We start from the raw sequence: 25,291 nt of genomic DNA, 5'->3' as shown, positions 1-25,291 counted from the left end.
GGTTGTTGGGATTCAGAGATTCTTTTATTGCTATTATATAATCTGCCTTATGATGAATGCATTGATAACGTGTTTTACAGTATTATTTTAACAGTAATATTGTTTACAGGGTTCTTATTGCATTGAATATGTTTGTCATCACATTAACCTTTCTATTCACAGGTTTATTTATGATCATTCTATACACAATGCATAACTGTGCTTGTTTAGAGTTGATGTTCCATCCAAGATACGGTGTACATTTTAGGACATCGTCAGGTATCAGGAAAAAAGTTGTCAGGTTTCAGGAAAAAAGTTGTCAGGTATCAGTCTCACACGAAAAATTGTCAGGTCTCAGAATCACACGAAAAAATGTCAGGTCTCAGAATCACATGGAAAATTGTCAGGTATCAGACTCACATGGAAAATTGTCAGGTCTCAGTCTCACATGGAAAAATGTCAGGTATCAGACTCACATGGAAAAATGTCAGGTCTCAGAATCACACGAAAAAATGTCAGGTCTCAGACTCACATGGAAAATTGTCAGGTCTCAGACTCACACGAAAAATTGTCAGGTCTCAGTCTCACATGGAAAAATGTCAGGTCTCAGACTCACATGGAAAATTGTCAGGTCTCAGACTCACACGAAAAATTGTCAGGTCTCAGTCTCACATGGAAAAATGTCAGGTCTCAGACTCACATGGAAAATTGTCAGGTATCAGACTCACACGAAAAATTGTCAGGTCTCAGACTCACATGGAAAATTGTCAGGTCTCAGACTCACATGGAAAATTGTCAGGTCTCAGACTCACATGGAAAATTGTCAGGTCTCAGTCTCACATGGAGGCTGCCATCTTGCAAATTTGGAGTAGTGACACCCACTGGTGACCGCAAACACGCCCCCCTACACTTTTTACGTAGCCCGGCTGCTCGAGTGTTTTTGCTGGTTTACCGCGACTGACGACTCGTTTAATTAAGGTAAATACAACCATTTCACTGTTATAAAAAAAAGACACACAGTTTATCGTCTTATAGTTCTAAAATCACTCTGTTGTTAATTTGTTTGCTAGATTAGCCGCTAGCATACGCGCTGTGTTGGAGGCTTGTTTCTAGCTAGTTAGAGATGCTACACACCTGCTACTCTAATAGCCTGTTATTGAAGCATTCAGCACTCCTTAGGTTTTGTTATCCATTTTTAGACAGCGATGAGATCAGCTGCACACTCTACAGAAGCCCAGAGTTACTGTTAATATCAAAAATATCATGCTGTCCTTTGAGATTTTAACATAAGACTGTGAGTGTAATGGATCTAAAACTGTTTAAATCTTCAGAGCCCTCTACAGCCTGGTAACATGGAAACTTTAAAAACAGCAGCAGAACGTTTCAGTAGTGTAGTCTAATTTGTTCTTTTCATTTAATAATAGAGTCCATATTATATCCACAGCTACATTCACCCTGGAGAGAAACTAGTGAGGGAGACCACAGGACCAAGCTGGGTTTCCTGTGTCCAGAGGTTTGGAGAAACTTCTTCCCTTTCTTTCATCACAGCTGTCCTGTGCCAGATGTTCTGTTGACCCACTGAAAGAGGCATCATTTAAGAAACACCAGGAAGACTGAAGCTCATCGCATTGATCAAGCGGGACTCATGATCTTCACCAGCAGCTCCCTCACAGGGAAATCTTCAGCACTCCTCCGTAGACCCGATCCAGTAGATGGATAAACTCAGCATTTCATGAACACTGTGATGGAGACCTTTGGTTTGTGTAATGTTACAAATACTCAGATACTCCCGAGAGGCTCCGGACTTTTACATAAAGATATTATATTCAGTCCTGTAGAAAGTTATATATTTAAAAATATATGATCCTTTCTGGTTACTCTGGTATGAATAACTCTGAATCAGTTTATCTGCAAAAAACTGTGAATTCCAGATGACAAGTTTGTAGTTCAACATACTACAACATTCAACATGATGACCTTTGACCTTCATCAGGTTTTATTTAATTGTCTTACACAAAATCTCATATGCTCTTCATGCAGCTGAGTACATCAAGTGTTTTAAACGGAAGGTGTGCAGGTCTGAGATACAAACTAAGGTCCTCTTAATGCTGATATATAGTGACACAGTTACATAAGTGATTAATCCTTTTGTTTTCATGTCTTTAACTTTATCAATAAAGCTGCAGCTTTCACTACTTTAACCTTTATACTGTTTTCATCAGTTCATTTTGCAGTTAACATGTTGGATGATCTGTCTGCTGTCACTGGGTGGTGCTGAGGTCTGAATCTGAGGGCAGCTCCTGTAATCACAAAGAGAACAGAACCATCAAACTCAGATATAAATTTTATCCCTCAAAATTGAAATAAAGCTGATTCTTCTGTCCTCACACACTCAGGATCTGAAGTTCTTCTCTTACATTTATTTTCAGTATTACAGTACACTACAGTACTTTAATCCATAGTTCCTGATTAATGAGGAGTTACTGAAGTACAAGCTTTTAAAAAAATGTTACTGTCTTTACAGATGTGGCAAGAGACTGAAAACATGCTGTTGTTTGCACATCTTTAATATTCAGCTCTGCACAGGAGCTGAAGCAGGATGCAGCCTGTTGCTTTTACAGTATAATAATAAAAGTACAGTAACAGTAATTAGTGACTGAGTAGCCCGGGACGTTTCTCTTGATTTCTTTAGTAAATGCATTCACCTGCACAGATTAGCTAAACGAACCCTGACATCTTAGCTAGCTAGGTCTCAGGACCTAGCTAAGGACGGTAGTTACGGAGTAGCTTAAAAACACATTTAACTTACCGAAACAGTGCAGCGGAGCCTCGGGTCCTTCTGTCGGGTAGTCCAGTTTACTGAAGAACACCTCAGGCTGTCAGGTTAAAACACTCGGTCGTGTTTTCGAAGCGTAAACGCTGGCCCGCCTCTCAGAGCCTACGCTCTATCTGCTATTCCCGAACAGAGATACGCAAGTTTCTCCGTGACTGGTGGGACGTGACAACAGCGCCACCTGCAGGAAGATTTTCTCTCTGTCTGATAGCTCGTGTTCTGAGACCTGACATTTTTTCGTGTGATTCTGAGACCTGACAATTTTCCATGTGAGTCTGATACCTGACAATTTTCCATGTGAGTCTGATACCTGACAATTTTCATTGTGAGTCTGAGACCTGACAATTTTCCATGTGAGTCTGAGACCTGACAATTTTCCATGTGAGTCTGAGACCTGACAATTTTCCATGTGAGTCTGAGACCTGACAATTTTCCATGTGAGTCTGATACCTAACAATTTTTCGTGTGAGTCTGAGACCTGACAATTTTCCATGTGAGTCTGATACCTGACAATTTTCCATGTGAGTCTGAGACCTGACAATTTTCATTGTGAGTCTGAGACCTGACAATTTTCCATGTGAGTCTGATACCTGACAATTTTCCATGTGAGTCTGAGACCTGACAGTTTTTCGTGTGAGACTGATACCTGACAACTTTTTTCCTGAGACCTGACGATGTCCTAAAATGTACACCGTACCAAGAGGGTTTTAAGCTTCACTGGTGAGAGTGTCCAGGTGATACATGTTGAGGGAAGATTAGAACATAGCAGGTTGATTGCATGCATGCTTACAATACACATAAATCTAGCAACAGCCCTGAGCGCAGGCCCAAGTGTCTTTGACCTTTTTGTAACTGGCTGCCCTTTTACCTACTTAGTAGCAGATGACGGGAGGCAATAACCAGCCCTCAGACACTCTGAAGGCTTAAGACCATGATTGTGCATTAAAGGTGTTGCAGAAACGGGAAGTTATATGTCTGGTCCATGTCTGTTTATAACTATTAAAGATGTACAAGATATTGACTGTACGTGATGAACTCTTGACTTGTGTTGACGCCATGGGGGGGCGGATACCCCAGTGTGCCAAGAGGGGGACGTATACCCCAGTGCTTTAAAATGTTCTTCACATGTATTTTTGTCAGAGGAAACATATCCTGATATGTCTTCTCCGCTGCTAATAAACTCATCGTTTGATTGCACTTTTCTGGAGCCTCCGTCGTTTGTTGTCTGGTCTGCAGTTGATCGATCTCGCTTCAGGGTGTGTTTGTTGTGACCTCCTGCTTACCAAAAGGATCATAAAAGCAGGAAGTTTACTAAGCAACAAACAAAATCTTAGGGTAGGATGTGCCTAATAAAACACTTCAGCCTCCCCCACCAACAAACTGGCTGGAGAGGTGGTCAGACAAAGGAGTGTCTGTGATCCTACAGTTTGAACTAAGACTTACAAATTTAAGAAACACAATTACAACATTTAACAATTTGACTCCAACACCCCCCATTATCGAGCGGCCTATCCAAAAACTGGTGGTTCTTGTTGAAAGAGAATAATAACAAACATGTCATTGTCTGAGATGAACTGACATACTGACATAACCGATGTAACATTCAGAGTGACAATTGCTTTATGATGGTTTTTACACCTTTATATTTGGTTGAAGTGGTTCATTTTTGTTGTTGTTAGAATCATGTATGATTTAGCTAATTTGCAAATCATAACATGATTGGTGGGAGTGTAATGAACTGCTAGTCTGTACCTTAAATTATAATTATGGGAGTTGTTTGGAGCTCTGTGTGCAGTAGCATTAATGACGGATGCGCTCAGAGGCGTGCCCTGTAACCTGTATAGAGCAGTCTGTTGCGCACAGGAATAAGCTGCACAAATTCCGTGTAAGTTGTACTAATATGATAAGTTTCAGTGTTAAGTTAATTTCTAATGTAAGGTATGTAACTGCATTTGTATTGTGAGCTATCTGAAAACTTTCTCGTTCTGTATTTACGTTACATACATCCATATTCTATTTTTTAGCTAAGACATGTGTGTCACTCAAGCTAGCAGCACCCTATGAGAAACGGGCCGAATGTTTAAGTGTTCATGGGAGTTTTGCACCCTTGGCAAGTGGACTGAGGTATGTGATGTGGTGTTATATTTTATTCAGCTGAAATGAAAAACACCTTGATCCTGTTTAAAGCAGACTTTGTTTTATTTAAGCAGTGACTGTAAATCTCACGTTTACTTGTTTTTGAATTTACCTGATTTAATTTAAGCGCTGTTGTTGTAATTGCTTATTGCTAAGGTTCAAAAGGACTGTACAGGTATCAATTTATTTTTTATTTTATACTTTTCACGGTGCTCAACGATGTCCAGAGAATGAGCCGTGTTTGGTGAGGAAATAAATGGGTGTACCCATTAGAGACTCTTCTGTCATTCTTGATGCCAAGGGCTGCTACACAATCAGAGAGAAAGAAACAGAGAGAGAGTGCAGGGCACTTGAAATGCGTACTTCAAGCGTGCATACCCTAAATTGGGACACAGCCATTGTCTGCAGTCTGAAAGGCCACATTTTAAGGCCAATTACGTCACAGCGCGACGAAGGCTGTCCCAATTCAAAGGCTGCTCGAAGTGCGGCCGAAAAACCGTCCTTCATTTCCCCGAATTTGAAGGATGGGTCAGGTGTATCCTTCATGGCCCAACATATCCCAGACTTCATAGCTGAAAGTCAGTGAATGCTGCTCGGTTTGCAGTCCTGAATATCACGGCACAAGCAGGATTCACTGCACTGTTAATGTTAGCTATGTTATACTGCTGCCTCTGTTCGGTGGTGTCGAGCCAAACGGACTTTAACGTGTGTTTGAACGAGCTGACGGTTCACTCGTTAAGCTGAAAGAAAGATGCTTTAATCACAGGAGTCACACATGTGTCCACTGGACCATCTGGAACTCTTCTTGTTTAGCACTCGTAATAACACAAACACTAAATCCTCCTTCTCTTGTACTGTTTTGTAGCAGTGTGTACACCTGAGACTGTCACCTGTCTGTCTGCGAGTACGTCACCGCCACGCGACGACGGCTGTCCCAATTCAAAGTGTACTTCAAATGCATACTCCAAATGCGCCGTCGATTTCCCCAAATATCAAGCGTGGTCCGGTGCACGCTTCGTGGCCCCATATATCCCACAATCCATAGCGTGGTGGTGGGTGTGGATAATTTTGCCGCAAAATACAGCAGAAGGGAGCAGCGAAGAGTGAACTGTCAAAAGTAAGTACTGAATATCATGTCACTTATTTATGTGCGAATGTTTAAGAACATTAAAACATTGCTGTTGGCCACATGTCGGCAAAGTCATGTGACATTAGTGATGTTTGTACTTTCAGCGTTGTTCAATAGTTGACCTTAATCTTACAGAGAATGTGATGATTTTATGGATAATTAAAGTCAGTCATATATCCACAAACAAAACAAGCTGAAAGTCAGTGATGCTGCTCGGTTTGCAGTCCTGAATATCACGGCACAAGCAGGATTCACTGCACTGTTAATGTTAGCGATGTTATATTGCTGCCTCTGTTCGGTGGTGTCGAGCCAAACGGACTTTAACGTGTGTTTGAACGAGCTGACGGTTCACTCGTTAAGCTGAAAGAAAGATGCTTTAATCACAGGAGTCACACATGTGTCCACTGGACCATCTGGGAACTCTTCTTGTTTAGCACTCGTAATAACACAAACACTAAATCCTCCTTCTCTTGTGCTGTTTTGTAGCAGTGTATACACCTGAGACTGTCACCTGTCTGTCTGTCCTGCACTCTCTCTCTGTTTCTTTCTCTCTGATTGTGGAATAAAAGTATGAACATCTATTTATAAGTTACACTTGTGTTTGAATCCTGCAGCTTATCACCAGTGTTGGTCAAGTTACTTGAAAAAAGTAATCAGTAAGTAATTACTGATTACTTCCCCCAAAAAGTAATCCTGTTACTTTACTGATTACTTATTTTCAAAAGTAATTAATTACTTAGTTACTTAGTTACTTTTTAAAAACACAATTTACAACCTGAATAGGTAACAAAGCGATAGATCTTTCAGCCCAATTCTACTTTTTCTGCATAATCCATCATACAAAATGTAATCAAATGGAAATGTCTCTTTTTAAAACTTGTTTTATTAGTTTTTGTTATGGTCCTGGGCCACATTGGCCTGCTTTTGTGTCCAGCAATAAAGCTGTGCTTTGAGGTTCTTCCTGCTTCCGTGAGCTTGCGTTTGGGTCCACTTCCTGCCTGCCACACAGCCGGTTCATGACAGAAGAACGCGACCACGTCATGGACCCAGCAGCTCACAATCCCTCCGCTGAGCTCCAGGAGGATTTAATCTACACAGTGGAGTATCACTGTCAGGAGTGGGCAGTGCTGCCAGGTGAGGAATATCGGGAGACCGTAGCCATCCGTTTACAGAGGATGGTGTCCGGACTCCCATGGCTGTTCGACGAGCTCCACCCCCACATCCAGGACTTCCTTGTTTCCATTGTGCACATCCGCCCAGAGCTGCCTCTCCAGTACGAAGAGCCGGAGGACGTTCAGCCCGGTCCGCTGGAGGATTCGCAGCCTGGTTCGTCTCCTCCCCCTTCCCGGAGAAAACGGCGTTCACGCCGCCGACGTTCCCGAGCAGCGGAGCAGCTTTCTTCCTTTGGTGAGAGTGATCCTGTTTCTCACATTCCGCTCGAGCATTCTGCTCCCCGGTTTCCTGACATTGCACCCTCTGTGGGTAAGACTGTGCTTCCCTCTGTGGACTTTGTTAAGCCTGAATCCATAGATTGTGACTCAGCAGAATTACAGTGTCAGGGTTTTGAGGCAGTTAACTCAGTAGCATCTGTTTCTGTGCCTGTTGTTCCTCTGAGTAAATCCAGTGTTAATGAGCGAGCAAGTGATACTTCTGTTCTGCCTAAACCTGGTAGTATAGAGACAATTAGCCATGCAGCTACTCATAGTGACTGTCTTACCTGTTCACCTGCTCTGTCACCAGAAATCTATGACAGCAACCAAATGGGCTCTGTTACGTGTTGTGTTCCACGGTCTGACTGTTTGAACTCTGTGCACCAGGCATCTAGCTCAGTCTCCGCAAAGAATGTTCAGGAAGCTCTTCAAGAAACGACTGTTTGTGTTTTTTCCTATGGGACTGTCACTCAAACCTGGGACTGTGCTGCGCCTCAGCTGGTGAATGTAAATAGCGACAGAGTGCCAGCTGCCATAGTTAAACTAGCTAAAGGGTTTGGACTGTGTGCTTCAGACCTACTGAATCAGGTTGACTTTTGTGTTCCGCAGTCATTCATATGTAAACCAACTCACCATGCCTGTGTGCCAGTCCCTGTTAACACTGAGTTTACACCTCAAAAGACTGTGGTTGACATTGTTACACCCCTGTGAAGCCCACCAGCCAGTTCATTTTGGGTTGGTCTGTGAAAATACACCTGCTTCTTTAATCACCCATTCTGAGCTGAGCGTTACTGACTCAGAGTTTGCTAAGCCTGAATCCGTCCTCATAATGACTGTTTTAAAGGCTGCTAATTATGACATGGACAACTTATGTACAGCAGAGTTGCTAGAGCCAGCCCACCATAAGTCGCTGATTGCTAGTACTGTGTTCGGCACCATGAATCTCGTTTACCCAGTGACTGTAACTGTTCCTGTGCTTCGCTCTCCACCTCCAGTTCCTGTACCCAGGGCAGCTCGGGCCCAGCTTTCCCTTGCACCTGTATCAGTTCCTCGGGTGAGGGTGGCTGAGGTCCAGCTGGTCCCTGCTTCTGTCTCCAGCCTGGCAGAGGCTCCGTTCATCCCGGCACCCGTACCTGCTCCTCGGGTGGGGTTGATGGACACCCAGCCATTGCCTGCACCTGTTCCGGTTCCCCGGGTGAGGTCAGCTGTGACCCTGCCAACTCCTGCACCCGTCTCAGTTCCTCGGGTGGGAGCAGCAGAGGTCCAGCTATTTCCTGCACCTGTACCGGCCCCCAGGGTAAGGGCAGCCAGAGCCCAGCTCGTCCCCGCACCCGTCTCTGTTCCTCGGGAGGGGATGACTGGTGTTCGGCCAGGCCCAGTACCCGTTCCTGTTCCCCGGAGGAGAGCAGCCAAGAGTCAGATACCTGCTCAGTCAGCCGCTCTGTTACCACCTCGGTTTCTCGCACCATTGCCTGTTCAGTTATCAGCTCAGTCATTATCTGCTCTGTCATTAACTCTGTCACCAGCTCAGTTAGTAGCTCTGCAACCCGTTCAGTTACTGCCATCCTCTGCTAGAAGCTCTTGTGAGCCCACTCAGCCAGCTGACGACTGCGTGGTGCTGACACATCTTGGACAGACTGTTTGCCCCGCACAGCCCCAGCCGTTGCATCCCAAGCCGACTGTGTGCCCTGTGCAGCTACAGTTAGCGTCCGCTGAGGTCTCCGCACCTGCTGGCTCTGCATCTCTTCTCGCTGGCGGTTCAGGAGAACCGCTCCAGCCATCCCTCGTCTCCGCTGGCGGTTCAGGAGAACCGCTCCAGCCATCCCTCGTCTCCGCTGGCGGCTCAGGTCAGCCCGGCCAGCACCTCCTCGTCTCCGCTGGCGGCTCAGGTCAGCCCGGCCAGCACCTCCTCGTCTCCGCTGGAGGGTCCAAGTTGCTTTTGCCTGGTCCGGCCTCTGCATCAGCGTCACCCTCGCCTGGTCCGGCCTCTGCATCAGCGTCACCCTCGCCCAGTCCGGCCTCCGCATCAGCGTCACCTTCGCCTGGACCGGCCTCCGCATCAGCTTCGCCCGCGCCTGGACCGGCCTCCGCATCTGGTTCGCCCGCGCCTGGTCCGGCCTCCGCATCGGCTCCAGCTTCGCCCGCGCCTGGTCCGGCCTCTGCATCGGCTCCAGCTTCGCCGTCGCCTGGCCCGGCCGCGGCCTCTGCTTCTGCTACGCCGTCGCCTGGCCCGGCCGCAGCCTCTGCTTCTGCTACGCCTGGCCCGGCCGCGGCCTCTGCTTCTGCTATGCCTGGCCCGGCTGCGGCCTCTGCTTCTGCTACGCCTGCACCTCTGAATGCCGGCCCCTTTCCGGGCCACCAGCTGGACGTCACCGCCGTCGAGGCCGGTCCCCTGAACTGTTCCCGCGATGTTGCCGTCCGCACGGTCGGCCTCCGGACCCGTGTCCACGTCGCCGCCGTCTTCCACGCGGCCGGCCTCCGGACCCGCTCTGCTGCTGCCGCCGCCGCCGTCTTCCGCGCGGCCGGCCTCCGGACCCGCTCTGTAGCCGCCGCCGTCTTCCACGCGGCCGGCCCCCGGACCTGTTCTGCCGCCACTGCCACTTTTCGCGTGGCCGGCCCCCGGAACAGCCACGCTGACCTTTTGTGCTGTCGCCTCCTGGGTTAACCTTCTGCCCTTTTTGGACTTTGCTTCCCTGTTTTGACCTGTTTTGTGTATTTGTGGACTAAGTTTTGGTCCCCTGCTCCTTGTGTTTTGTTTGGTTTTTGTTCCCTCCATCCTGGTCCCCCGCCTCCCGCCCTGGGTGGGTTGTTTTGTTTTTTCTTGTCTTTCGGTTCTTGGGTTTCGGCTGTCAGGAGCCAGCCCTTGAGGGGGGGGTGTCATGGTCCTGGGCCACATTGGCCCAGTATTCTTAGTTTTCATGTGTTTTTGTACTTTTTCATTATGCCATGGTTCCTAGGTTCTGCCAAAATGTTCCTTATTTGATTATTACCCCCTGTGTGCCCCTCTGTGTATCTGTGAGCCCTCGTTTCCCCTCCTTGTGTTTCATTCAATGTTTTTCCCAGCCCGTTATGTCTGTCCTCTCTCTCTCCGCCTGTCTGAACCTCTGTGCACTTCCTGTTTTACTTTGACAGTCCCTCGTCAGTATGCGTCACGTTGTGTTCACTCCTGCCCTGTCTCGTTATGATTATCAGTGTCACCTGTGTTCCCCGTGTATTCCCACTTCCCTCGTTAACCCTCTGTGTATTTATGTCTGCGTCTCCCTCAGTTCTGTGTCGCGTTCTCCCTCTTTCATGGCCGTGTGTTTCTCTGTGCATTTGTGTATTATTTCCCAGTGTAGTTCCTTATCAGTTTGCTTCGCCGTTTTTGTGTCCATCAATAAAGCTGTGCTTTGAGTTTATTCCTTAATGTCTCTGTAAAGCACTTTGAATCACCTTGTTGTTGAATTGTGCTATATAAATAAATTTGCCTTGCCTTGCCTTGCCTGCTTCCGTGAGCTTGCGTTTGGGTCCACTTCCTGCCTGCCACACAGCCGGTTTATGACAGTTTTAATCTTTTAACTTTATGCATCAAGCAAAACTTAATTATATGCAACATTCTCTGACTGGAAGAAATTTGTTTAACATTTAAACCTATTTTCTGCACATTCCAGCACATAAAATAAAATATTTTTTTGTGTTTACACTCACTCTTTCAAATAGATGCAAGTAAAACACAGCAGAATATAAATAAAGTCAAAGGCTAGCGGTCCTGTTGCTCTATTTTCACCCGTAAAGCAGGACTGGGGTAGGGGGAGGTTTACCCTGGTGCAGGTGTGCCGCAGCGGTCAGTTGAAGACTCCGCGATTTTCTCTGTGAATTTCCCATTGCAGTCGTAGCGCACTCGGTGCTTGCTTGGAAGTTAAGGGGGTTTTTTTCGCGGTAAAAAGAAGTTTTCTTCCCACGCACAACGGACGCTAATGTTTTTGTCACTTTTTATGGAATCAAACTCAAAACAAGGTCAGTACTTCCACGCTTTAAATGCTGCATGCTCATACTCTCTCCTGTATTTGATATATTATCCATTGTTGATCTGCAGACAGCTGTTGTCACGAACGTCGCACTCGCTTACGTCACTGTCATGAGACATGAGACAAAAAACTCACGGTTTTAGTAACGTAGTAACGCAGCGTTCCTACGGGAAAGTAAGGGTAATCTAATTACCGTTTTTGCCATGGTAAACCCTTACATTTCTCGTTACTTGAAAAAAGTAATCGGATTACATTAACGCGTTACTGCCCATCTCTGCTTATCACACATTTGATTTCCATGTGTAACAACTGCAAGTGTCCAGAGTGAGGACAGACTGAGGGACCCACTGCTGCACATCATCTGTGAGGCTTTGCACCCCTGATGATCCACCAGGACAAACTCAGCAGTGTGTGAGGAAGAGGAGGAGGAAGAGCCAGCAGCAGCTGACAGATGGAGAGAATAGACAGACTGTCCCCTGTTTGTGAAGGACTGCTAGGAAAGTTTAAAATAACTAATTGTCTGTCCTGAATCAGTCTTATTAGGTAATGTTCAAATAATTTAATCATTCCAGTGTTTTCAGTGTGGGAGAAAGTACTCAGGGCCTTCAAGTTACACACTATGAAAGGCAGCAACAAGTTTAATGTTCAGAAACCTAAAGTATGTATCAGCAGCAGAATGGAGCTAAAAATAAATGTTTGCTTTATATATTCTGAGCTAAGTTGATCTATAGTGTTACATCATATTCTCTAAGGATGTTATGTGTTTGTGTACTTTCTGCCCAGTTTGACCCATTTTGCAGAACTCAGCCTGTTTAAGGCTCTGATATCTATTCTGTACAACTTAAAGCAGTTATGACATGGTGTGATTTTCTCACCCAATAAAGGAATATTTAATGTATCAGTCTACTCTTCATTCTATCAGAAACAGTTATCACAGCTCGTACATTTTCCTTTTACACATATATGTTAGCATTGAGCCAAACTTAGTAATGCCAACATATTAAAAAAACAATGTTTGTCTCTTATATATAATACATCTGTATATACACTGTTAGAGATACTTGTCTTTGAGTGGAGATTTAATTTGATAGGGAATATAAATAACTGCTACTTGCATCTTTGACCCAGAGTTCAAGCTCATATATATATATATATATATATATATTTATATATATATATATACAGTGTTGGGAAGGTTACTTTTAAAATGTATTCCACTACAGAATACTGAATACATGCCCCAAAATGTATTCTGTAACGTATTCCGTTACGTTACTCAATGAGAGTAACGTATTCTGAATACTTTGGAATACTTAATATATTATCGTGCTGTTTACAACTACATGAATGTCCTATTGCTGTGATTTATTACTGTTACTGAAGGTCCGCGGCTCCGAACCGTAGTAAAGGGACCTCTGGCTAATACGGTGGGTTCCGTGTCGGGCTGGTAGCCGAAAACTAGCTTTACTTTGTTGTCTGGGTCAACTTTGCTTGCCAGAGACAGAGAGAGGCGTTGAAAGGCTGCTCCAACGGAACTTATTTTTTCCGGAGGAAAACACGAACACAGTGTACAGTTGAGTCTTAATAGCTTACTTACAGCTGGGCTCGTCAGGCACTCTTCTTGGCTGCTGTGGTTATTATTATATTTACATGCCTCCAGCTCCCGTTTTTGCTCCGTGACAGCTCGGACTTTTCCTTTCTCTCCCTCCCTCGCTCACAGACACATAACGGGTATGGGAGTCCATTCTCCCTGCAGCACGGACTACACTGCCCATCAGGCTACATGCTTTAGAGCTATGCCTGTAGCATTCTGCCTTTTAGCTTAGCACAACAACAACAACAACAACAACAACAAAAGCGCTCTCTCACCCAGGAAACACGCAGAGAGAGAGCGCGTCACCCTGTAACCATGGCAACCGTAACGCTGCCGCCTGGAACAACATTACGTAGCTGTCAAACAAACCCAAACAGTCCTGACCCGCGACAATATGAAACAGGGAAGTACCGCCGTGTAATCCATTTATTTCAACAAAGTAACTGTATTCTGAATACCACCTTTTTAAACGGTAACTGTAACGGAATACAGTTACTCATATTTTGTATTCTGAATACGTAACGGCGGTACATGTATTCCGTTACTCCCCAACACTGTATATATATATATATATATATATACATATATATATATATATATATATATGTTAGGGGTGCAACGATACTCGTATCGATATTGAACCGTTCGATACAGTGCTTTAGGTTCGGTATGCATATGTATCCGACAATACAACATTTATACAATATTTATTTTATCAACTTTTCTTCTGACGAAGCTGTCTGTGTTGAGCGCTCAGTGGATCTGCGTTCAACTACTCCGCCTAGGCTGCACTGTCGAGTGCAGATCCACTGAGCGCAGCGCAAGCTAGCAAGACAGAAGCTAAGCTCATTGCAACATGGCAACTGCCTTAACGCTCCCCCACCCTCATTCAGATCTGGCGTTTGGAACTATCTTGGTCTTCATGTGAAGCATGAACCTGAAGGTAAGCGCGTCATGGACAAAAGTAAAACAGTATGTCGGATGTGCCACGCAATGCTCAATTTGTGGGAACTAGTGTGTTAGCGCAGTTAGCTTGTTAACGTGTTGACGCCGTCCAGCCCCACGCACGGGGTGATCAGCGGTAAGTTGTTAACGGAGATTTGCCGCGCTATGGCGTTAATGTCATTTTAACGAGATTAACGCTGACAGCACTAGTGGGAACACAATGAATATGACTGCACATTTACACCGAGATCATCCTAGTGCAAAGACAAGTAGAAGGAGACAAAAACAAGAAGCTTTACCCAAGTCATTTAGACAGCCGTTAGCACATGATTCTCCTTATGGGGACCTGATATGTTTAATATGCTGCTGAGAATATGCCCCAGAAGAAGCGTATAGTATAGCTTTTAGTTTGGAAAGAGCCATTTCTCTGTAATAAACGCTTTTCCAAAGATGAGTGATTTCTCGATCAGATAGATTTTTTTATTTTTTATTTTGTTGTTTCAGCAACATTAAATTTAAAAACTGTACTTTTGAGTTAAAATATATATTTATTATTTTAATAAATGATAAATTAAAAAGGCATGAACCGAACCGTGAATTTTGTGTATCGTTGCACCCCTAATATATATATATATATATATATATATACAGTGTTGGGGAGTAACGGAATACATGTACTGCCGTTACGTATTCAGAATACAAAATATGAGTAACTGTATTCCGTTACAGTTACCGTTTAAAAAGGTGGTATTCAGAATACAGTTACTTTGTTGAAATAAATGGATTACACTGCGGTACTTCCGTGTTTCATATTGTCGCAGGTCAGGACTGTTGGGGTTTGTTTGACAGCTACGTTCTGTTGTTCCAGGCGGCAGCATTACGGTTGCCATGGTTACAGGGTGACGCGCTCTCTCTCTGCGTGTTTCCTGGGTGAGAGAGCGCTTTTTTGTTGTTGTTGTTGTGCTAAGCTAAAAGGCAGAATGCTACAGGCATAGCTCTAAAGCATGTAGCCTGATGGGCAGTGTAGTCCGTGCTGCAGGGAGAATGGACTCCCATACCCGTTATGTGTCTGTGAGCGAGGGAGGGAGAGAAAGGAAAAGTCCGAGCTGTCACGGAGCAAAAACGGGAGCTGGAAGCATGTAAATATAATAATAACCACAGCAGCCAAGAAGAGTGCCTGAGGAGCCCATTTGTAAGTAAGCTATTAAGACTCAACTGTACACTGTGTTCGTGTTTTCCTCCGGAAAAAATAAGTTCCGTTGGAGCAGCCTTTCAACGCCTCTCTCTGTCTCTGGCAAGCAAAGTTGACCCAGACAACAAAGTAAAGCTAGTTTTCGGCTACCAGCCCGACACGGAACCCACCGTATTAGCCAGAGGCTCCTTTACTACGGTTCGGAGCCGCGGACCTTCAGTAACAGTAATAAATCACAGCAATAGGACATTCATGTAGTTGTAAACAGCATGATAATATATTAAGTATTCCAAAGTATTCAGAATACGTTACTCTCATTGAGTAACGTAACGGAATACGTTACAGAATACATTTTGGGGCATGTATTCAGTATTCTGTAATGGAATACATTTTAAAAGTAACCTTCCCAACACTGTATATATATATATATATATATATATATATGTATGTGTATAATCTGACAATACATATAATATTGTCCATATTATATTAACATTATCACAGTGAGATGACTTTAGTCTCATGAACAACATTAGCTAATTATTATTTACTAACTAATCTTGAAATGACTTTTCAGTACAGAAATTCTCAGTCCTGTGGTCTCAACTAGTCAAAGTGATGTCATGACAAAAATGAATGACCAACAAAATATTTTTTCTCCTTCATTTCTGTCACACAAAGCTGTATGAAACGTTTCTAGCGGTTAGTATCATGGTTGCTAGGCAACCTGAACAGTGCGACGAAGGCTAGACCGTCCCATTTTGCAAGCCTCTCACTTCCGCACTTCCAGGTACTTGTAGTACGCACCGTATGTAGTACGCGTAGTGTGCGTACTTCAAGCATGCATACCCTGAATTGGGACACAGCCACTGAATTTGGACACAGCTTGTGAGGTGGTGTCACAGAGTTCTTCCTGGTAACAGATGACACTTTGATCATGTGACCTGTGCTCCTTTTTTTTAGAGCAGCTCTCATTCAGCCTGAGTCAGTTTGTCAGAACTCAGGAACATGGCTTCATCCTTCCTCTGCCTCAGCCTCCTCTTCATCAGCCTCAGCACAGGAGGTACCATCAATACACTCATCAATACACTGCAGAGATACACAGATCTTTATACTGATCATTTATCAGTATTGTGATTATTACATGCATCACTGATCATAAATACATTGGTACAATACACTCATTATTACACTGCAAAGATATACTGATCACTACTGATCAATAAACTAAGCAATGATAGATACTATATTCTGTTTGTTCTCAGATGCATTTCTGGATTATTATGTAAACCGCTGTCAGTTTAACTCCACTGAGCTGAAAGACATCGAGCTCATCTTCTCTGAATATTACAACAAGTTGGAACTTTACAGGTTCAGCAGCAGCGTGGGGAAGTTTGTCGGATACACTGAGTATGGAGTGAAACAGGCAGACTACTTTAACAGTGATCCTGCTAGGCTGGCTGCAATGAGAGCTCAGAAGGAGACAGTCTGCCTACAGAATATTGTTACTGACTACCAGTCTGTTCTGTCTAAATCAGGTGTGTGTGCGTGGCCTATATGGCATCATCAGGTGTTCATGTTAACCTCACACTGACCGACACTCTGAATCACTCACTGCCCCCACACAGTTTTTCTTTCACTACCGCTTATTTAAAACTACTATCAACAGAGTTTGTTTTTTACATTTTAAACACTTTATTTTTTTGTCTATGTTTTTTGTCTTTATTCATTATTCATACTAATTTATATAATAGCTTATAACTTTAAGTAGAATTAAGAAAATTTGTCTTTAAAGAAAATGAATTCAGTCTCTGCTTCCCCCTGGTGGTGAAACAGGGACAGACAGGATTCGCAAGCACAGCTGCTAATCATACTAACTTTTAATGTTTATTAACTTATTATTTCATTTTTTAAATCTGTTAAAGATGTCCATAAGTATTCTATTTATATTTTTATTCAAGCACTTCTAACACCATAATGAAAATGTAATTTAATTTCATATTGAACAAACAAGTATTTTGAAACATTTAAATTTAAAACTTTTTTGTGAATCTTCCAAAATGAGAACATTGTAGGTACTTACAGGCTGTATTTGTGTTACTTACTGAGCATTATAAAATGATGCAGCTTACAGTTTGCTGATGCTTCTGTGGTTTAAATTGTGTTTGCTCTTTTTAAGTAGCTTATCTGCATAGGAATTTAATTAAATTTTTTTAGATAACTTCTTTTTCATGATATAATCTTCAAGTGCTTCATCCAAAACACACTCTGTGTACTTACTCACTAATTTGTCAATTTGTGAGTGAATCAATTATCAATCATTCAAATACCAAGACAGACTTTTAATTGTTTAGAAGGTCTGATGCTTAGCCTTGTCCACCCTAGCTGTAAAACTCAAAAACTCAGAAACCAGTCTTACTTGTTATCATCTATCGTCCACCTGGGCCTTACACAGAGTTTCTGTCTCATTTCTCAGACTTTTTATCTGATTTAGTGCTCAGCTCAGATAAAATAATTATTGTGGGTGATTTTAACATCCATGTAGATGCTAAAAATGACAGCCTCAACATGGCATTTAATCTGTTATTAGACTCAATTGGCTTCTCTCAAAATGTAAAAGAACCCACCCACCACTTTAATCACACTCTAGATCTTGTTTTAACATATGGCATAGAAACTGAACATTTGACAGTGTTTCCTGAAAACCCTCTGCTGTCTGATCATTTCCTGATAACATTTACATTTACAATAATTGATTACACAGCAGTGGAGAGTAGACTTTATCACAGTAGATGTCTTTCTGAAAGTGCTGTAACTAAGTTTAAGAATATAATCCACCCACTGTTATCATCTTCCAACACGTTCTCACTCCTGAAGCATAATATTTTAAGCTAGGCACCAAAGACGTTCCTAAATGAGGAGATTGGAATAATGAGAAAACATGAAAACCGTTTAGACTCAATCTACACATGTTCGTTCATTTTCTGAAAATCGCTTTGGAAAACACTATTTTACGTCGTTAAAGTTGTGATGAAGGTTACAGATAAGGTTAGGTTTAGGGCTAGAATTGATGGCTGGAACTTGTATTACCATGGGACCAGCATTCTACTGGATTTCATCCATAACCCGTAAGCATACCATAACAATGCGGACGGTCACCTTTCACATTCCTCAGGAATGTCGCAGGACGTGACAAAACGTCCGTATGATACCCTTTGGGAGTGAGAACGGGCTCACTTTTCAATGCCCTGTACCAACGCAGAGCAGAGCAGAGAAGGTTAATTATAGAGTTCCACAGGGTTCAGTGCTAGGACCAATTCTGTTTACATTGTACATGCTTCCCCTAGGCAGTATCATTAGAAGACATAGTATACATTTTCACTGCTATGCAGATGACACCCAGCTCTATCTATCCATGAAGCCAAATAACAAACTAATTAGTTAAACTGCAGGAATGTCTTAAGATAAGATAAGATAAGATGGCCTTTATTAGTCCCACAGGTGGGAAATTTGTTTTGTTACAGCAAAAGTGCAAAGTTATGTAGCAGAAATTAGAAAACACTGGAATGCAATAAAATAAAATAAAATACTATGTACAATAGAATAAAATAGAATAGAATAATATATACAATAGCATAAAATAGAAATACAAATACTATATACAACTGAGTAGGAAAATACAAAAACACAACTTCGTCAGAAGAAGAATTGCACATATAGCAGTCTTATTGCACATGTGTGGGTTTGTGTGTTTGATCAGCTGCAAAAGTCTTTATTGTGGAGTCTGACAGCAGTGGGGAGGAAAGACCTGCGAAATCTCTCCGTCCCACACCGTGGGTGCCGCAGTCTCCCACTGAAGGAGCTGCTCAGTGCCTTCACAGTCTCATGCATGGGGTGGGAGATGTTGTCCATCAGGGATGACAGCTTAGCCACCATTCTCCTGTCACTCACCACCTCCACTGGGTCCAGAGGGCATCCTAGAACAGAGCTGGCCCTTCGGATCAGCCTGTTCAGTCTCTTCCTGTCCCCAGCAGAGATGCAGAGATGCTGCCTCCCCAGCAGACCACACCTTTATGTCTCTTCAAGACATAAAGAGCTGGATAGCCGCTAACTTTCTGCTTCGTAATTCAGATCAAACTGAGCTTATTATATTTGGCCCTGGAAATCTTAGAAATATGGTATCTAACCAGATTCTTACTCTGGATGGCATTACCTTGGCCTCCAGTAACACTGTGAGGAACCTTGGAGTCATTTTTGACCAGGACATGTCCTTCAACGCACTTATTAAACAAATATGTAAGACTGCTTTCTTCCTTTTGTGCAATATATTTCTAAAATTAGAAATATTCTGTCTCAGAGTGACGCTGAAAAACTAGTTCATGCATTCATTACTTTCAGGCTGGACTACTGTAATTCATTATTATCAGGAAGTCCTAAAAACTCTCTGAAAAGCCTCTGAAAAGCCTCCCTCTAAGGGAGAAAAAAAAAGCACACACGACAGTCGACTAAATTCCCATGGTGAGGGTGATTTTGAAGACTGTGCTTGTTGGAGTGGCGAGGCGTAGGGAGGTTAGTCCCTACTAGGGATGCTCAATTAATCAAATTTTAATCTCGATTACTATCTGGGTTTTCAACGATCATTAAAAATGACTGAGCCGATTATTAGCACCTCCCTCGTGCTTTACTCTCGCGCTGCTCCGTGTGGCAAATCGAGCGCACCTCTCTGCGTTTCGAACACGCCTCACAACAATTAAGAGGACCCGAGGGAAGCTCGGAAAGCTCGGAAAGCTATGCAGAAGTTATTTGGAGAGGAGAGGATAATAGCTGCTGAAGAAAGAATGCCGTTAGTTGAAAAGAGAGGTAAAACGACTTCAGTGGTGTGGAAACCAATGTTCCCTCTAAGCTGCGCAATTGCGCACTGCTGGCACGGTCTCTGCGCACAGAAAATCTGCGTTGCGCACAAAAAAAATCTAACCTGAATTGAAATTAAAATTAAAACTTTAACAATTCTGTTTTGCAGTGTTAGTCAGTAAGTTACTGGCTGCTCCTGTATGGGATTAAAACGATGCCACCTTATCCTATAGTCCAGCCAATGATGCGATTCACATTCGTATATACGCAGCCAATCAACGTCGTTGACAGGCTATGACAGCGTCCTTATGTGCCGACACCGGTGTTTTAGCTAGTAAAGCGGCGTGGCTGATGTGGAGTGAAGCCACATTAATGACAGCGTGTACAACCATTGGAGATGTGAGCAGGACAGACGGAACAACTGACGGGAAAAGTGTGGACTTTATACCAGTTTTTAAATTGTGTTGATGGGTACGGTGGCCCCTAGAGACAAAGCATGTACAAACTCCAAAACAGTTACAAATTCCAAATAGCACGCACAAACTCCAAAACACATGCAAACTCCAAAACACATGCAAAATACGAAACACGTACAAAATACAAAACACATGCAAAATACAAAACACGTACAAAATACAAAACACATTAGAGCTGGGCGATAAAACGATAACGATATGTATTGCGAAATAACTTTTTCTCGATAGAAAAATTAAACTATTGCGATAGACCTCATCTCTCTTGTCCTCTTAAAAGAAAAAAAAAAAAGAACAGCCAATCCAAATTAAGTAGCGCAGAGCCGAACCAATCACAGCCGCAGCGTCACGTCACATGACTTGTTACGTACAGCACAAGCGCCAAGGCGCACATGTGTATTTGTTTTTGCAGCCGGGCCGCCCAGGTAATGAAGGAAATGAGTTTGCCGACTACAGAAAAATCAACCGAGAGCGTGAGCGAAGGTTACCGAAGAAAAAACAGATGATGGTTCCAATGCTGGAGAGACTGTCAAACGGAAGGGCCACAGAAGTTCCGTAGTGTGAAGGTATTTCGGCTATTTCAAGTCTGACAAAAAACAGAGTAGCGCGCACTGTAAATTGTGCCGAAAGCAAGTCTGGATATACAATAAAGCGGTGCATGCTCAATCTCTGACTGAAAGCGCTAATTCGTCATTCGGCTTTTGTCAGACTAAAGTAACTGTTAAAACTGTTTGAAAAGCTAAGCTATACAACAAGGAGAGATTGATGCTACGTCCACACGTACCCGGTAGTGATGGTAAATTTGATTCTTTTTACTGAATCGAGTTTTAATGAGTCACTCACCAAAGTGAATCGGGTTTTTTGAGTCATTTGAGTCACTGAGTCAGTTGACCAGAGAGTGCAAAAAATGTACATTTTCACTCAAACTTAATTTGTTTCTCTTTTAATGTAAATCCTACTGCTAAGATGAGTGATTCTTAAAGAAAACAACTATTTTATATAGCAAAAAAGAGCAAAAGAATTTCTAAAGGGAACATTTCTTTTGTTTATTTTTATTTTATTAGTATTTTCCTTACATGTGTCAAATATATATTTTCTCATCTAAATGTCCACTGGCGCTGTGAGCCAGGGGGCGGTAGTGCGCCTTAACATTGGTTTCCAACCAAGAAGAAGAAGAAGAAGAAGCTGCGGGCCAGGAGGGAGGGGGTGAGTGAGTGAGTGAGTGATTCGTTCGCTCTATGATTCAGCACAGGAGGGAGGGGGTGAGCGAGTCATGAGTGATTCGCTCGCTCTATGATTCAGCACAGGAGGGAGGGGGTGAGCGAGTCATGAGTGATTCGCTCGCTCTATGATTCAGCACAGGAGGGAGGGGGTTAGTGAGTCCTGAGTGATTTGCTTCCCCTACGATTCAGCGCAGGAAGGGAGGGGGTGAGTAGCTCAAATGTGCTGTTAGCATGTTAGCAGAGCGATGCTACTGTGAACCGAGGAGCTATTGTCTTGATGTGAGCTTCTACTTAGGGTTTTTTCTTCCAGTTCAGAGCAGAAATGTTTTTGTTAAGATACTGGATGTTGTGTTTTTCTTCACAATTTGAATTATAAGCTAGATATATTTCTACTAATGAAATTAATTTGCTAACAGCAACAGGGATGAGTCAGTGAGTCAGTTGCGCTTGTGAATCATGATTCATGAGTCAGTAAAGTGATTCTCGAGTATTGAACGATTCGTTCATGATTCGCGCATCACTAGTACCCAGGTATTTTTGAAAACGCAGATTTTTCTATGCGTTTGCACCTTTCGTCCACACGTAAACGGCGTTTTCAGTCACTGAAAACGGAGATTTCTAAAAACGCCTGCCAGGGTGGATATTTTCGAAAACTCCGTTTTTGCATTTACGTGTGGACAAGAAAAACGGAGAAAACGCAGCGTCAAAGGTGTGCGCCTTTTTTGACGTCACACTGTGCGCCACGTTATTGTTTCGGTGAAATGAATTTCTACAATACTGTTACTGTTAATTGTACTCTCTGCAGTGTTTAAATGCTTACATATACACACATAGTTACTGTCCCTACACACATACGACTCGGTTCTGTTTCTATGCCCCATCTTTGTTTACTATTTCCTACCGAGGCTTCTAGACTTCTGATTGGCCAACATTTCTACACGGTTAGGAATATATCGCCACCTGCTGCTTTGGCATGTTCCTAGCAGCGTTTTCCTTCATTTCTGCGTTTACGTGTGGACGGGATTATTTTTTAAAACGAAAACGGAAAATCTCCGTTTTCAAAAATACCCGTGTACGTGTGGACGTAGCCTGAGAATTTCCTTTTAGTTCTCAGTTTATTTGATATTGACAAAAGTTAGTCAATTTTGTCTGTTCTTCTGTAAAACGACCTAAGATTTATTTTTAGAATTAAAATTTTGTTTCTAAGTGGAATTGACAATTTAGTAGTCTGTTTTGTTTGTTCTATTTTGAAACTTAAACGCTTTAGCGGCTGCCTTTTGTGTAGTTTACAATATTTGCCTTTATCTGAAACTGAAGTCTCATGTTCCTTAAGTACATCTACCCTGTTGAACTTATTATGGGAAATAAATATTTTAATTAAAACAAGCTGCTAATTATTTCACATTTTACTTGTGAGCAACGGCACATTTAAATCTTACAAATATAGTTATTTGGCTTATATCGTGATATATATCGTTATCGCCTGAAATGAAAAAAACATATCGTGATATGAAAAAATCTTATATCGCCCAGCTCTAAAACACATGCAAACTCCAAAACACATGCAAACCCCAAAACACATGCAAACTCCAAAACACATGCAAAATACGAAACACGTACAAAATACAAAACACATGCAAACTCCAAAACACGTGCAAACTCCAAAACACGTACAAACTCCAAAACACATGCAAACTCCAAAACACATGCAAACTCCAAAACACATGCAAAATACAAAACACATGCAAAATACAAAACACATGCAAACTCCAAAACACATGCAAAATACAAAACACATACAAAATACAAAACACGTGCAAAATACAAAACACGCGCAAACTCCAAAACACATGCAAACTCCAAAGCACAACGGAAGTGCTCCAGGACGCTAGGGGCAGTGTTGAGCTCGATTTGCAAAATAAACGGCAAGTTTGGGCTGTATGGGACGGTCTTGGGCTAGTCTCCATCGCGCTGCCCAGGTTGCCTAGCAACCATTATACTAACCGCTGGAAACGTATCATACAACTTAGTTTGACAGAAATGAAGGAGAACATATTTTGTTCATTTTTTTGTTTGTTTCTACAAGAGCTTTGTGTGATTTGATAAGTATCTGAGGCTGAGACCACAGGACTGTAAAACATGATTTTTGGGCTTCATTTCTGTACTGAACAGTCATTTTAAGATTAAATGGTAAAATGGTAAATGGCCTGTATTTATATAGCGCTTTTATGGTCCCTAAGGACCCCAAAGCGTTTTACATATCCAGTCATTCACCCATTCACACACACATTCATACACTGGTGATGGCAAGCTACGTTGGTTGTAGCCACAGCCACCCTGGGGCGCACTGACAGAGGCGAGGCTGCCGGACACTGGCGCCACCGGGCCCTCTGACCACCACCAGTAGGCAACGGGTGAAGTTTCTTGCCCAAGGACGCAACGACTGAGACTGTCCGAGCCAGGGCTCGAACCGGTAACCTTCCGATTACAAGGCGAACTCCCAACTCTTGAGCCACGATCGTAAGTAAATAACAATTAGCTAATGTTTTTCATGAGACTAAAGTCATATCACTTTGGTAATGTAAATATAATATGACCAATATTATAGTTATTATATTAATCATTATTAGCTATTACAGCAGTGAACATGAACTCTGTGTCAAATACTGAGCTTCAGTACGGATTCAAGTTGCAGTTATTTATATTTCTTATCACCTTAAATCTTCACTCAAAGACAAGTATCTTTGACAGTGTATATATAGGTGTATCATATATAAGAGACAAATGTTGTTCCTTCAGTATGTTGGCATTACTAAATTTGGCTCATTGCTTACATATATTTATAAAAAGAAAATGTACGAGCTGTGATAACTGTTTCTGATAGAATGAAGATCAGACTGATATATTAAATATTCCTTTATTGGGTGAGAAAATCAGACCATGTCATAACTGCTTCAAGTCATACAGAATAGATATCAGAGCCTTAAACAGGCGGACTTCTGCTAAATGGGTCAAACTGGGCAGAAAGTATACAAACACATAACATCCTTATAGAATATGATGTAACACTATAGATCAACTTACCTCAGAATATATAAAGCATATAAACAATTACAGTAATATGATGCAACAAACACAGCAGTGCTACTAATCCAAAATACTCAAAGCTTCATAGAACTGAAACAAACATTTATTTTTAGCTCCATTCTGCTGCTGATACATACTTTAGGTTTCTGAATATTAAACTTGTTGCTGCCTTTCATAGTGTGTAACTTGAAGGCCCTGAGTACTTTCTCCCACACTGAAAACACTGGGATGATAACATTATTTGAACATTACCTAATAAGACTGATTCAGGACAGACAATTAGTTATGTTAAACTTTCCTAGCAGTCCTTCACAAACAGGGAACAGTCTGTCTATTCTCTCCATCTGTCAGCTGCTGCTGGCTCTTCCTCCTCCTCTTCCTCACACACTGCTGAGTTTGTCCTGGTGGATCA

General features: G+C 42.7%; 2 protein-coding genes across 3 annotated transcripts in view; both read left to right on the top strand.

Annotated features, from left to right (window-relative positions):
• Window positions 1-25,291, top strand: part of LOC134624411 (NACHT, LRR and PYD domains-containing protein 3) — a 189,929-nt gene that overhangs the window by 82,669 nt on the left and 81,969 nt on the right. The gene's annotated exons all lie outside the window — the stretch shown is intronic.
• The window catches only part of LOC134624414 (class II histocompatibility antigen, B-L beta chain-like), a 34,901-nt gene continuing 25,855 nt past the window's right edge, over window positions 16,246-25,291 (top strand). Inside the window, exons 1-2 of one of the 2 annotated variants that reach the window (XM_063469400.1) lie at window positions 16,253-16,308; window positions 16,511-16,783. In XM_063469400.1, coding sequence (XP_063325470.1) covers window positions 16,254-16,308; window positions 16,511-16,783 — 328 coding nt within the window. In that variant the 5' untranslated portion in view covers window position 16,253. Of the gene's footprint in view, window positions 16,309-16,510; window positions 16,784-25,291 lie in introns of both variants that reach the window. The other variant, XM_063469401.1, reaches the window with a different exon arrangement.

This window comes from Pelmatolapia mariae, linkage group LG3_W (assembly GCF_036321145.2).
Source record: "Pelmatolapia mariae isolate MD_Pm_ZW linkage group LG3_W, Pm_UMD_F_2, whole genome shotgun sequence".
Classification (NCBI taxonomy): domain Eukaryota; kingdom Metazoa; phylum Chordata; class Actinopteri; order Cichliformes; family Cichlidae; genus Pelmatolapia; species Pelmatolapia mariae.
Note: the sequence above shows the minus strand (reverse complement) of the source record. Positions and strands in the feature narration are given on the sequence as shown.